The sequence below is a fragment of the Pithys albifrons genome, chromosome 3 (genome assembly GCF_047495875.1).
Source record: "Pithys albifrons albifrons isolate INPA30051 chromosome 3, PitAlb_v1, whole genome shotgun sequence".
Lineage (NCBI taxonomy): Eukaryota > Metazoa > Chordata > Aves > Passeriformes > Thamnophilidae > Pithys > Pithys albifrons.
This window is the reverse complement of record NC_092460.1, coordinates 53,589,029-53,604,555: the sequence shown is the minus strand read 5'-3', so window position 1 is coordinate 53,604,555 and position 15,527 is coordinate 53,589,029. Positions and strand designations below refer to the sequence as shown.

At 37.3% G+C, this 15,527-nt stretch overlaps 1 protein-coding gene across 5 annotated transcripts in view; it reads right to left on the bottom strand.

Moving 5' to 3' along the window:
• BLTP3B (bridge-like lipid transfer protein family member 3B) overlaps positions 1-15,527 on the bottom strand; it is a 51,776-nt gene that overhangs the window by 2,143 nt on the left and 34,106 nt on the right. For 3 of the 5 annotated variants that reach the window (XM_071552010.1, XM_071552011.1, XM_071552013.1), the window contains 7 exons: positions 12,239-13,734; positions 11,634-11,809; positions 10,207-10,343; positions 8,720-8,870; positions 5,271-5,527; positions 3,009-3,117; positions 259-428 (listed from right to left, as the gene is read on the bottom strand). In XM_071552010.1, the coding sequence (XP_071408111.1) occupies positions 259-428; positions 3,009-3,117; positions 5,271-5,527; positions 8,720-8,870; positions 10,207-10,343; positions 11,634-11,809; positions 12,239-13,734 (2,496 nt within the window). Of the gene's footprint in view, positions 1-258; positions 429-3,008; positions 3,118-5,270; positions 5,528-8,719; positions 8,871-10,206; positions 10,344-11,633; positions 11,810-12,238; positions 13,735-15,527 lie in introns of those variants that run through there. The other 2 variants (XM_071552014.1, XM_071552015.1) reach the window with 2 other exon arrangements.

Sequence of the window (15,527 nt, the reverse complement as noted above, 5' to 3'; positions counted from 1 at the left end):
GGGAGATGCAGAAAAGAAAACTCCCTCTGATGTAAAGGAAAAGAATCAGTGGGCAGTGTATTACTACCCTATTTAGAAAGCAGTATTAAATTACTGAGCCATGCTACAATATCCATGATCCTTAAGATATTCCAGAGAAATCAAACAGATTTCTAAACGGAAGTATATCCCACCCCTAGATAACCTACCAATTATGATGATTAATGATTGTACATAATTTTGAGGGGGCAGAGGGAAGTGCAAATCAATTCTTAGTACCTCATTTTTAAGGAAGTCAGCTGAGTCCCTGCTTGATTTAGGAGGTGTGGGAATTTCACGAGTAAGCTGCGTGGCTTGGTCTCGTGTTTGACGTCCAACAGGTTCCTCTGCTTGCTGCAATGCACTACTTGAATTCTTCATCTTTGACACATCATTTACTTTCTGATTGTCTGTATCACAGAAATGGGGCACAGGGGTATGTCAGTATTTTTTTAAGGTTGATTTTTATCAGTACAAAATTGAAAATACCTAATACAAGTATACATCTAATATTAAGTACATTTATATTTGCCTCCCGAAATCAAATTTAAGAATTAAAAAATTATTTAAAACGGGTAACATTTTAGAGGTAGGAAGGAAGAAAGAAAAAGGAAGCATGAGAAGAAGCAATATGTAACTTCCAGAATGAAGACAATAAACACGTTTTTATATGGACCAATATCATCACCAGAGAATACGCACTCTGAATAATCATAAGTTTGAGAACTATTAATATTGCTATTAATATACTGTCACCAGGTCTCCCTGAAGAATGCATTTACATTTGAAGACACAGTGAGATAAACCTGCAGGATCAAGTTTTTAAATTAGAAAATAACTTTAATTTATGTCTCATTAAAGAAACATTCTAGCATTTGTAACTGAAGTGCATTGTATCTGTTAAAATATACTGCTGTACACCCAGAGGAAAAGAGAGGGTCACAGTTCTAAGTAGTCTAAAAAATACTCTGTAATTGTTTTGTTTTTTAAACACTGCCTTCTAAGCAAGAGTTTTCTGTTCATGACCCCCTCCCCTCACCACGCACAAATGTGAGGACTCAAAAAATGTAGCACTGCAGACACGTGTCACTGAAGTGCAGATGGCATTTCACCTATGCCTTTGGAAGTCACTGTACCTGAGCAGTCCAAGGCAAGAATGGGGATCAAAGCACTTCAGCAAAAAGGGGAAAAAATATGAGCTGAAAGAAACCTTAAAACTGTATTTTCTCACTATATTACAAAACTTTCAATGTTTAATATAAAAAGATGACCAAAATGGATGGAATATCTTTAAAACACATAATTCATTAGATAACATGCAGAAATTAAAATACAAGCAAATCATTCCACATCACACTTCTGAGAAGTCTGGTCTACCTTTGCTATACCTCCCCATCAGGTGGATGAAGGGGGCATTAAGATCACCCTGTAGCCTCTTAAGTCATAAAATCTCAGCCTTCCTCAAGTCATCCAATACATTGCATATTGCTGGATTCACATATTCAGGACCTGGATGGATGGGTGGGTGCACACTCTGCAGTTTTGTGAACTCCACCAAACTGAAGGGTTCTTCAGAGGAGCCAGGACAGGCTATAGAGATGGACTGAGGGGAGCCTCATGAAGTTCAGCTCAAACTAGTGTGAAGTCCTCCAGCTTGGAGCCAGTAACCTCTTGCTCCACTACAGGCTGGGGGCCAGCTGGACAGAAAGCAACATTGCCCCACATGACCTGTAGGCCTTGGTCAACAAGATTTGTCATGAGTCAGCAGTGAGCTCTGACAGGAAAACACCACGGAGAGGCTGTACTCGCAAGGGTATAGCTAGCAAGATGAGAGAAGTTATTATTCCCCAGTACTCAGCACCACATCCGGAATACTGGAACAAGTTTTGGATTCCTTAGTGTGGAAAGATACTGAGAGCAGAGGATCATCAAGATAATTGTGAGCAGAAGCACATGATGTACAAATGAGGGGCCCAGTGAGATGCACTTGTCAAATTTGGATAAGACTGTGGAGTGATCTTAATGCCACCTCTGCCTGCCTAGAGAAAGGGTAAAGAAAGGATGGACCAAACATCCCTGAGGTGCTTGGCAAGTGCTCAAGCATCTCAGTCTGAAATGAGAGGACACGAGCAATAGACATAAGCTGAAACAAAGGAAATTCCAATAACACATTATCAAAACAAACAACCGTAAGTGTGGTCAAATACTGGGACAAATTATTTATGGTAGGTTGTGGTATCCTCTTTTTGATGTCCAAAACTTGCCTGCACAGAGCCATGAGCAATTCTGCCCCTGCTTTGAGCTAGAAGTAGGGCCAGATGACCTCTGGAGACTCCTTCAACCTAGACTAGATTCTTTGACATTCTCTGAAAGAGAACATTCCACCTCTGTATGTATTGCCTTCTCATAAGTACTTAGAATTTGCCCGTTCATGCGAAAAAAAAAGCTGTAAGCATATACATGCTTCATGAAAAGTACAAAGTTAAATCACTGTTCTAAATGCAAATCTCAGTGCCATCTGCTGCCAGGACACCTTTTGGATAAACAGAATTGGAAATTGCCACTTGTACTTCTTAAATAGTCTTTTGTTTCACAATAGTCTCTAATAACTACCTGTAACACAAAACCATAAAGATGGTAACCACTCTGGTAATCAGTAAAGAAAGGCAATTTTTTGGTTTGGTTTGTAGTCAAAGGAACCTTAAATTTATCATCATGGAGTGATATGCACTGATGAAGCATCTCCTGATGATGTTATATGCATATTTTTATTTCTCTCAGGTTGATTCAGCTGTGGGTTATCACAGCCAATACAGTACTTGAAAAGGTAGTTTTCCTCTATATGACAACATTTAGAATTGAAGGCACATGGCGACACAACTTACACAAACTATCATCAATTATATTTTCATTATTAGCCACATGCATGCACAAAGGAAAAAACGGTAAGATTATAAAATTGAGATATCATGGTGCAGGAATATACAAACCTCTAATGAGAAAAGTGCCATCATCATTTCTTTCTATCCAGAGTATGTCAATATGCAATTTTATGGGTACCAGCTCAGATGTCTTGAGATTTTCACGTGGACTGTCATCCTAAAAAATACACGTATCCAAAAATTAGTTTACTGGGAAATCAAAACAGTTAATTAGGATGTTCATTTAAACATACGGGGATTTAATGAAACTTGAAAAGGAACATTTCAGAGTAGAATTTTCTAATGGGTTCTCCACTAAACTTTGCCTACAATTTTTTCCCCCAGGGATCGTATTAAAGGCTCAAATTTATCTATGGAGGAAGTCTGCTGAACTCAGTATACAGTTTGACTAAAATACTTCAAAGTATTTTCACAGGCATCTCAATAAGATTATATCCCAATTCAAGACATTCTTTAGCTCAGGAGCCTTCCAAGTCAGAGATAAGAAGTCTGCACTATATAGTATCTGATTTTCCCTTGAACTATTTAAAGATGGAATGGGTACAGCTATAATTCTTGAGCAGATTTTGTCTTTTTAGAATTTAGTTTCTGATGATATCAGCTGGATTTTAGTTACATTACTGTACTCAGCAGAAGAGAAACTTCACAAATTACTTCTTTGGGGTCTTCCCAGGAAGTCTTTATAGTTCATTATCCCTGGCAAGCAGAATAACATAGCCAGTATAATCAGAAGCTATACATATCAGCATTAAACACGTACCAAGAAAGCTGTTGAGATATAATTTCCAAAGTTTCTTGAAATATCATTGAGATTGCAGTAGAAAATGCAAAGAAGTAACCTTCCTTAAATTCTTCCCTGCCATAAAACACTCTGCATCGTCTCATGCAGAAGAAATAGAACATACTGCATTGAATAGGCAATGCTGCAAACATTTGAACCATGTCCTCTCGTTCCTTATTACCCAACAACTCTATAGAAATGAATCATCTGTATGTCAAATTTGCAGTTTGTCAACCATCATGAGTAACTTCACCATGACTTGTGTGCACTGCCGAGTGCGCACTTCAGTGCTTTTGCTGCCAAGCAGACTCTTGTTGCCAGTTCATTAATGTACATTCCCCACCTCAAGCAGCTGGTTTATCAAGAACATTTTGCTTAAGTCTGCCCTCTTGACAATAAACCAGTACATTCCTGGGTTTGAATGCAAATAGCTATATGTAAAGACTTTCCTATTTGCCTGTGGGCATTCACATTTGGGATACATTGAAATCTGAGGAACAGATCCACAGCTCTTACTGAAAGTGCTTGTGCTAATCCCTGTAGCAGAAACAGCACTACAAGAGTCCCTAAGGATCCTCAGGGGATGGAAAGGCTGTATCCCTGAGGGAAGGAATACTGATGCACTTTGAGCAGAACACCACAGAGATAACAACTGCCCTTCCAGTCAAGAATCATCTTAGCAGAATGAAAGCCGTAGTCTCAGATGTAGAACTGGAGCTGCTGATCCAGTCCTTGCTTTTTTCAGAGTTTATATAGGTGATTGTTTTCTACAGCAATGTTACAATTATCTTTACGTTTCTTTGGTTTTTTGTTGTTCCACACCCCCAAAAAAAGTGTCCTTATCTTTATATTCAATCGCTGTACAGCACAGTACTCACCATCTCCTCTGCATGTCTGAAAGAAAATCCCCTAGGAGGCTTGAGCAGGAGTGTCCTCTTAATATTACTATTTTAAACTATGGTGGTGAGCAAGGCTTGCATTATTTAGTATCTGTTTCTAGGCAGAGCAGGACATGAAATTTGAGTTGTAAGAAACAAGTGTTCTAGTGGTTTTAAGTGGAATTCTATAACCTTTTTCCTTCTTTGTACTGAACTTTCATTGCAAGAACCATCCTCCAGGCAGGAGAGAGAACTAACCTTTAAAATCTATGGTTTGTAATCAGAAAATCATTACTTTGCTAAGCAAAATGTCCAACCAGAAAAAGCCACATTGTGCCTCTAGAAGCTTGTGCCTCTAGAAGCTTGGTATATCTTGCATATAAAATTCCCAGACACTGTCACTCCACAAGAAAGACTTGGGAGAGGAGGAAAAAGTGTAAAATATTAATTCAGACAAATAGCTTGGTCATGCAGATACTTCCCCTCTAGACATACCAAATCTATGGATTTTTAAATTGTTTTAGTGTTATCTAAAGACCTTCCAGAGCATGACAGCAATTTCTTTGAAGTTAACTGTATCCAGATTAGTAGTTTATCATCAAAGAAACAACACTGTTTTTAGAGCAGCCAAATATCTCATTGTTAACATACTTTTAAATTAATCCTTGCATTAGAAACTTTTATCTTCATAGGCATCACTTCTGCGACAGTTTCATCTTCCAGAAAATGCTGAATGTTTGTGAGGGAAGATGTTAGAAATTCGGCACTGAAATTCTCCACATGACACTGAAGAAAACCATTTTTTACAGCTAGAAGTGAATGTACAACAGCACTAGGACCATTTTCCCATCTCAGACTAATCTCAGGTGATGAATTAGCAGGTCTAGTCACAGATTTACAGTCAGAACCTGTTGCAAAAGTAAAACAAATTTGCATTAAAATTTAGCAATGAACAAAAAAGCAATTATGATGTAATTACTTCTGCCTCAATTGTCCAACTCATTTTCCAAAAAGTACCTTTAAGTATTATTCACGAAAGACAGTGTTGCAAATACAAAACTTCAGAGCAAATTTCTAAGTATATCACTTCAAAATACAAAACATAAACTAAGAGTACACATAAGGACTAGCACCTTACTGTGACAACAGAAAGGACAATGCAGAAGTATCACCATCCACAAAAGAATTTCTGTTTCCTTGGTGCCTGTGATGATGGAAAACCAACTACTTTGCATAATTTACCACTAACTCATTAAATTTTAAGTCAGAAAAACATTTAAGTCAGTTCACTCTCTCAGGACGGCAAATATATTCTTGAAAAGGCTGAGTTTCCTGACTCGGGAAGCATAAATAACAATGCAGCAAGATGGAGAACATGACTGTGTCGTGCTTCCATTATTTGAGTGGCAGTACATTTGAACCTTAAAAAAACCCTGGCATTTTCTTGTTAATTTCATTATTTTTAATCAGGAAGGACAACTGCAACATTCAACTAAAAAGTTCTAAAAAACATTTCAATTTTTTTTTTATGTTCCATAATAATTTAAGGTAACCAGATTGTGGGGGGTAGCAGTTTCTTGTACAAAAAAGAGGGTTCACAACCAGAAATAATTATACCATGGATGGGATTCTCAAGTCATGCGATCACTATGATGGCTAACCTACAGAAATTATCTGTATGACAAAAGCACAGTCACAGTAACTATACAAAAACAAGCATTGAAACTTGAAAGACAGCTCAAGAAACTAACTCAAGTAAAATCAACTGAATTATGTCAATTCAGTTTGCAACAGACACTGCCTGGAGCTACAGCAGCCTGACAAAGTAATTAATTTGCTTTCCTATCTGTAGATTAATTGGGTTGCTGTTTCTGTGTAGTGCCCAGTTCTCATGGATGATCTGGCACAGTAGTAGAGTCAGGACACATGCACTTATCTACTGGCATTAGAGTCAGGTTAGATGGACACATTGTCAGCCTGGGCTGTCAAAGACCAATGAGAAGAACTGCGAAGGAAATGTAAGAATCTTCATCTTCTTTTGGGAAGCACAATCTCTCCCTTTGTTACCTCTGTGAATGGAGGTTTCCACAACACTATCTGTCATGACTCCATCCTTCCATCGCCTAAGAAGTGCTAAATCTCATATTCTTCCTCCTCACCCCCAAAAAACCTCCCCAAATGCCCAACCAACCAAATACCCATACTGCAGGTATCAGGTATCTCTTTTGGCTCTAAGAAGCAAATAAGCTACCAAAAGTCCTGGAGAAGAAGGCAGCCAGCTATCTAGATGGGAGAACAATGACCACTCTGTTCAATGAACCTCTACAATTGGTTTGGGAAACTATTTCCCTCAAGGATCTATATTCTTCCCACAAATATAGATAAAGAAAATAATCAGTATTGTGCAGTAAGTATTTCTGCACCAGAAAAGAGTGTCTGCATCACTGCTGAAAGAATCCAAAGTGCAGAAAACAGCAGAGGAAAAGACCACACATTCACTCTCAGCCATGAAGCCAATCTTAGTTATCTTGCAGATATCTGAAAGGGGCAGGGTCAAGGGAAGTTGGAGTAAAAATTGCACTAAACAATCTGGAAGCCGCTGTGAACTGCTATTCCCTTCTCACAAGCATGCAAAGCATGATAAAGTCTCAGTAAAAGCACTGTCCCCCCCCGCAGTACCTCTGCCATATTCCCTTCCCTCTTTTCTTACTGCTGCCAGACAAGATCTGATAAAGGCACAGTCCTGCATCCAGCCCTACACGGAATTGCACAGCTGCCATGTTGCTCTCAACTTATTCCAGCTTTTAGGCACATTTTTCCCTTTCTACATCTACTGCATTAACAGTATAGTAGGTTTTAAGTGGTTATTTCTGCTCAGCACACCTTATTAAAGGTCTTAGAGGGGAGGGTTGCTTTTACTGGGATATTACCATATGAATTTGCTCACTTGTTCTTAGTGGTATTTTGTTACCCTTAACTCATTTAAATCTGATTCTTGTTTTGATCTGATTCTCAAGTTTTTCCCAACTTTTTCTCCCTTTGTTCTTCAGATAGAATGAATGTGGGAGATGGGAAGCAGCAGTGGCTGCAGAAGATTCCTGACTCAGTACAGAAAGAACAGCCCTACAGGACAGAGAAGAAAAGATCTGTGGAGTGGATGGACACTAGAATGGGAGTGACTAGCAACGTACAAAAAGTGCTGTTGGCCCACCCATTCAGGTACCCACTAGAAAGAGAAAGAGATGAAGTGGAAGTATCTGAAGAACCCAAACATGTAACTTTTTGTCCATAAAATAATCAGCCAGTGCACAAGCCTCTCATGATCAGCTAAACCAGAGGAAGTAGGTTCTAGGTGTAGATACACACGAGAGCAGAAGGTGGTATGTTCATACTATTTACTCCCTATGGCTTTTACAAAGGATATGACAAATAACCAGAAATCAATTTGCTTGCTGTATGAACTGAAGGTTGGCCATGAGTCTTCCCTGCTGGACTTCCTTGTTGCCTTCAGATACTTGAATACAACAACAACACAGAACAGGTGCTCAGGCAGCAGCTGCTGGCAATGGCTCAGCTGACTAGTAAATGCGTTCAGCTTGGGCATCAGAGGCTGTGCCACCTCTGAGGCACAACCTCCTGAACAAAATCCATGCTGCTAAAAGGTTGAAATAAAAAATGACAGCCAACAGCTGCTATAGCTATTTCCTGGGAAAGGAGAGGAACCAGAAGCTGGGGAGAGAACTGGAAAACTTCGGGGTTGAAATAAAGAGAGTTTAATAGGGAAAGCAAAATCCAAAATACAGCCCCGTACTAGCCACTATGAAGACAATCAATTCTACCCCAACCAAAACCCGCACATAATGCAACTTCATTTTTAAAATAGCTAATTACCAGAATTCAATGTAATGCATTTTGGTTCCATCTATTTATTTTGTTCCCTTTTAATGTATGGCAAGAAGTGTAAGGAAAGAAATCAAGAGATCTTAACCAGCATAAAAAGGAATGCTATTGTACTAACATAAAACTGTGTGTGTGTTTTTATTTATTTAGAAAAAATATTTCCAGCTCCGTTTTCACAACATTGAATTGTTAGTTCTTACCAACAGTTCTGTTGCACAGATAGTGCCGAACACCAATATTTCCCAACTGATTTGGTATCACTTGGTTGACCTGGAGGCATATTTCTGTGTCTTCACCTCTGATGTCAATTTCACTGTTAACACCAAAAACTTGAAAAACCACAACAGACATCTGTCAACAAAACAAAGATAAAACAATGCAAGATTATAAAATGAATTTACAGTGGTTATTGTGTCTAAGTGAGACAGACTTTTCCCATTCTGACAGAGAAGCACATGAGCCACGTGACACCTTAAATATCCTAAGGCTGCATTCAACTTCATGCGTACCTTAAGCACAACCAGGCATTTGCAGTGTTGAATCATACTAGATTAAAGAGCCAGGACAGGCTACTAACTTTGGCTATCTGCACAGCAGTCAGCTCTTTTTCTCTGTTTACTGGGTTACAGTGGTTTTTTAAAAGTCAGTTCTAAGTCAGCTTTGGCATCAGAAGGTGTATGTCCATTGTCATTACTACTATTTTGGTCTCATTTTTCTAATGACTTTTTAGTTATAGTCTACAAGTAGGAAAACATGTTAAAATGCATTTGGGTAACAATCTGATTACCTATAAGCACAGGAGGTTGAGAATTTATTTAAAAGGAACCAATAATTTAAGTGAGCTGCCTTTTTTCATTTTGTAAAAAATGATGATGATCCACAAATATTCTAAAGCAAAGGCAGGATTACATGACTAACATTACTAGAAAGGAAAACACATCAGCAAGCACACAAGATATTTCAGTAAATTCACTGTCTTCCTTTGGGCCCATATAGTCCTATGTTCATGACCTTAACTGATAGAAGAACACAATTTGAGAAGCACTGATTAGGACCAGGATCAGCATGGAATATAGTAGACAGACAAATGAAAAAAATTGGACGCCGTATGGTGTCTCAGACAAGGAATCTCTCTCTACATGTGCCAGTCTTACAACCTTCTCCAAACACCACGCATTGTCCGGACATAATCCTGGAGAGGAGGCATCTCTAATCTGACCACGTAGCATAGTTATTACACTCCGATTTGAAAATTCTACAGAATGCTACCAGCGCTTAGGAAGCATCTACATATAAGAGATGCTAAAGTTATGGTGCTTTCTCTTATCTATACCTGATGATGACAAGAAGCTCATTTTAAACATCAGATTCAAAAGAGCTTAAAAGAAAGTGACAGTCTTACAAAAATATTATTACATAGTAAAATGTAAATATTTTCAACATTTTAAAGTGGCTGCTGTCATTTATCAACAATGGCTATATAGGAGATAACAAAGAGAATGCTCAGTGTAACTTAGATTGTAATCTTCATTTGTACTTAACAAAAGAGGACTAAATCTGTAGGCGTACATAATGCACTAACAAAAGATACCAAAACTAGTTGAAAAATCAGCTTTAAAACCAACCATTTCAATTCTCTTTTACTGTTTAATTTATTGAAACATGTATTTAATGGATACAATATTACCATTTCTTCACCAGTCTCAGGGGCATTCTCTGAAGCAGCACTCATGGCATCTGGAGATGACCCATCACAATTTTCAATCACTGTGCCTCCTTCATGGGTGTTTTCTGATGGGCTTTGGTAGTTTGTGGCTGTAATACCTTCCATATATACATCAGAAAAAATGCAAAGTTAGCATAGCATAACCTACATTAAGAATAAATCAGTGTCTATTACTGTATTCATACAATAACTCATTTTTAAGATGGGTTGAATGACTTATGAAACAAATATTTGTGATTGAACTGTCAAATTCCTTCCACTTACAGAGAGTTCAAAGCTCTACATGCTTACAAGTAAAGCAGGCTATAGTGACAAAACCCAAACAGCACTCTACATGCATTGTTAAAAAATTGTGAAGGGTGTTTTTTAGTCTTCTAAATCAAATATAAACTTGATCAAGCAGAAAAAAAGGTTATAGATTTTAAGTTGTGTATCTAAAACACTGCACAGTGCCTTTGGAGCAAATGTTTGTGGTTTTATGTTTTCATTAGAACAATCATGATAGTGTTTCCTTGACAACTAGAATGCATGGAGACTTAACCTGCAGTTAAATACTGTTTCACAAGCTAAAAAGACATATAAAAGTTATTTAAAATGGAAAGTGTATTTTATGGCATACTCCCACATAAGTACATACAGGAATACTCCTACAATTCAAATATATAACAGGTTTGCAAGTGAAGCAGTCTTCTCATTATTGCTCTAGACTGAAGAGAAATCCTACAGAAAAAAAGTAGTCATGACTTATTCAGAGTAGAATTTATCAGAAAAGAGGTACCAATAAGGCCTTCTTAACTCTGTTTCCTGACATTGGAAAATTACTTAATCAGTATTATTTAATCAGTATGAGCAAAAATTGGACAAACATCTGCTTTTAGACAGTCAATAGCTAGGAACTGCTCCTTAAGGAACAAGCTGCAGGGAGACTACCAGATCTATCTGCCTGGTAATTAGCATGGTATTAGTGAAAATCCATTTCTTTTTCATCTACCCCTAAATTGAAAGCTTCTTTACCACTTCAAGCATAACACCAATTCAGGTACAACCTGTAACTACTTGCGGCCAAAGCAATGGCTTTTAAGTAAAGCAGGGAACAAGTTCTGCTTAATTCAAGACTTTCAGCACAGCACTTCAATGCTCTTAACTCTCCTCAAGAGAGGAAAATCAAGTAGTGTTAAAATGAAGTAGCACTGCCTAAGTAGCACACCTTACTGTTTTCCCTTGAAATGGATGTATGGGGAATATACTTAATATTACTGACTATTGAAGGCAACAGATACAGTCTTGTAAAGTATCCAGGATTTGCTGGACCAGAATCCTTCTGTGTATTTTAATAACAAACAACATTTTCATGTATTGCTTAAAAACATTTTGTTAAACCTATTTACCTTTCTCCAGAAAGCTTTGACTGTCACTTCCATCACTCTCTATCAAATGATCCTCTAGCATCATACTATCAATAGAGATGGTATCCAGAGAGACTTGTGATGGACTTCTCTTCATATTTTTGTAAGAAACAGAGAATACAGGGAGGTTGGATGAGCAGCGTTCCTTAGGCTTAGCACTTTAAAATATAAAGATATCAGGAAATTATTATTTCGAATTAAAGACATAGAACTTACTTTAAAAAATTCCTCTAAACCAGGCAAGATATAAAAGAAAAAATCTGATTATTCAATTATCCTTCAATATGAAAAAGAAGTAAATGTAGAAACAACATGCATTCCTCTGGGCATTTGTGTCAATACTTTTCTCAGTACATACTTCATAACATTTAAAATGAAAGTAAATAGTTTAAATCAGTTAACTAACACTTCATTTTAGCTTTTACTGAATACTGGATACTATATATTTTTTATATACTTTAAAAATTCTCATTTACTAGATGTGCATTTTTTGACTGCTAAAAGTTCTAGAAGTATGTGGCCAACACGGACTGCCAAATAAAATTTCGAAGAGTAGGAAAACTGATTTAGTATTAAATCTTCTATACCTTGATGAAGACTGGGATGCAAACATTTTAACTGAAGTCACTTTGTCTTTGCTGATTTCAAGTTCTTCATATTCTAAGGCAGTTTCTGTTTCCAAGTCAGTGACTTGGTTAGGACAGCCTTCAGTTGTGCCTTCCTGTTCATTTAACTTATTTGAGAATATGTTTCTGTCATCCTCTTTATCAATGAAAAATTCAGTAGAATCTTCTCTCTGATTTAGAATGGACACTGAATCCCTAGGATTCAAGCTACTTTTCTCACTTAGAGGTCCATAGACCTCCTCTGAATCACTTCTACTAAAAAGTCCACTGCTTCCTCCTTCACTTGTATCTCCCAAACCTTTATCTGATGCATCATCTGAAAATGACATTCCTTTCTGAAAATTCGTATTACTGTCTGATTTAAACAAAGGAGGATCTATTACAATTCCTTTATTAACATCATTCAGAGGCTTGCAGTCATTTACATAATTAAAATTAGTAATACCAGCTTCCATTATCTTACTACCAACTAATCTACTCTCTGAAGTATGAGCTTCCCCATTTCCCACAGGGGAGAGTTCTGATGCCACAGGACTTCCTTCTTCCACAACAGGAGACTTACAAGGGTTTCCCTGAGTCACTGGATGGAGTAGTAAGGCTAGTTCTGCACTTTTCAGTAGGATCCCAATGCAGACATCTGTTTGCTTTGCAGGTTTTCCTGTCACTGCTTCTACGTCATTTCTTAAGTTTTCCAGGAGCAATACAAGAGAATCATGGAGAAACAGCAAAAAAAGATACTGGTAGTGATTGATCTGCACGCTTACATGTTTTTGAACATGGACAAGAACGTGTACATCTGCATCAGAGGAAGAGCTTTCAGAAAGCACTCCTGAAGTCTCAGACATTTGAAAGCCGTTGGTCAAGGGCTCTGTCTCAGTGCTGTAATATTCCTTCAGAAGTTTTTTACGTTGCAATCTGTTAGCAAGATCACTGGATTCACTTCTTGGAATGTTGAAAGCTGTCTGATTACGTGATAAAAGCTCTTTCTGTGAGTTTGCAAATCTTACTGGCTGGCAAATCCAAAGTGAAAGTGGGAATGAGTCCACAAAGCTTACTGGCCGGCCTTTCCCACTTTTCATTCCTTCATAATCTATCCAAAACTGGGAAAAATGCAAGGCCCAAACATCAGTAGCTGCAGAAGTCTTTAACGCATATTTATTCAATTTGGGGATTATATAACCCTTATAAACATCATGCATTTTAGTATCTTGTTCGTGAGCATGTCTCTGGAAGATGGGATGCAAAAGATTAAAATTTTTCTGTGACTTAGGAAAAGTGGTGAAAGTTCTACTGAAAAATTCAGCGTCTTTGAAGTTCTGAAACAAAGCTTCAAGATCAGAGTGTCTGCAGTTTGGTGAGCATCTGGTATTTGTAGCAATCATCTCTGAACTTTGAATGGAAAGTGCACGAGGTTGATCTTTATGAATTTCAGATTTGTTTTCAAATGGGATGATGATCTGCAAGGGAGAAATATATTTTGTCTAGTTAGAAAAACACAGATTAAGAAGGTTAAACAAAATAATAGCCGTAACAACTAAAACAAAGTTATAGAATTACACTTTTATGAGAGCAGGTATAATTCAGGCTCAGACTATGATTTATGTTTCCTCTGACTTTTAAGAAGGATGCTGTGGCATCTGAACCTCAGTGTTTGTACAGAAACTTAAGGGTCTCAGGGTTTGCTTATCAGAAGGTCTTAAATTTAGTTCAGCTACATTAGGCTCAAGTGCCTCATTTCTTCAACTCAAACAGCTTGATAGAAAGTTTCTTCAAGTGTTTCAAAAATTCACAACTCTCTTTTTTTGCACAACAGAGAATCATAATTTGGAGTTCACTGAGTACTACACTATTTCATTCCTATGTTAAGATAAATGCAAATACTTAAATGTTCTAAAGCAGCTAATATTCCTAACACTGCAGAATAGGTATTTTTGACAATTATCTGATAATAATACAGTTTTTTCATCATAAAAATAGCAATATACTCCAACTCCTAAAAATCAATAAAATAGTTCAGTAACCTGTATTTAATTTAACTTGCATATTTTTAGTGCAAGTTTTAAGGGAAATGTATTTTATGCCAAATCCTGTAACATGGACCTTGGCCACACTAGTTTTGCTACTATCAGTGATACTACCTTCTGCCACGACATCTCCATGCTTAATCTAGAAAGTAGGAGTAAAGAAGTCATTCTAAAGCCACTTAAAGATGAGGGTAGTGAAGCTTCTTCATGTAAATACGACTCAAAACAAAAGAAAAATAATTAACTATATGATATGCAAACATCAAGTACACCATTAAAAATATTAATCACTTGCTAGAATAAAAATAATGCCGTTAATACAGGGATGACATAATTTGAATCGAGATTTGAGGGATTTAAGAATAGTTTTATCTTCTCTTAGTTTAGTAGGCTTCTCACATCTAATAACTCAATATCAGATCAATCCATATTTGCAGTGTCCAGTTGTTAGCTCTTAAAAACTGTTTTTGTTCACTATAAACCACGTTCTTTTAAAGTTTCATTAAGAAAGTACCAAGAGCATTGGGAAAATAACCATCTCTCCATAAACTGGCTTTTCAAAACCATTGAAATCTCTCCTGAAACCTCTCCTGTGGGCACCATTGAAAAGACTTGTTTTGTTCAACTCTGAACCTTGGAAATGCAATAAAATGCCCATGCAAATGGGGGATAGGGAAGGGTGGGAAGTTTATTTGCTCAATCATACTTTTTCTACAAAAAAAGAAAAGGCAAGGGAAGCAAAAATTTGATGTTCAGCTGCATTAACAAGCACCACTCATCTGGAATAAGCATAAAGAGAACTCGTGCACCTGAACTACAGCCAACACCCAGCATAAAACAGAAAACAGTGAGAATAGGATTTGGAAAAGAAAATTGACCTTCAGATGAACTGCTTTCTTTACTCTAGGTTCTTGTTCTTTTACTTCTCTTTACTCTTGTTCACTAACAAGATGAAAGAGCTTTGATATACTACAACCAGGAGAACAAGAGAGGGCCTTTGCATTAATATGGAGTGCAAATATGATTTTTTCACTAGCTACTCTTGCTTTAGTGGGTTTTTTCTTCTGCTATGTCAGGTTCACTGAACACAGGGAAATAATTTGTTATTAGCCCTATTAAGGTCTTCAAATACAAACACAAAATACCCCTAGGACATAGATGAAGCAGTACTTAAGACAGCTGCCTGTCTTCAAACCATCATAATCTGCATAGTTTTTGAGAGCAGC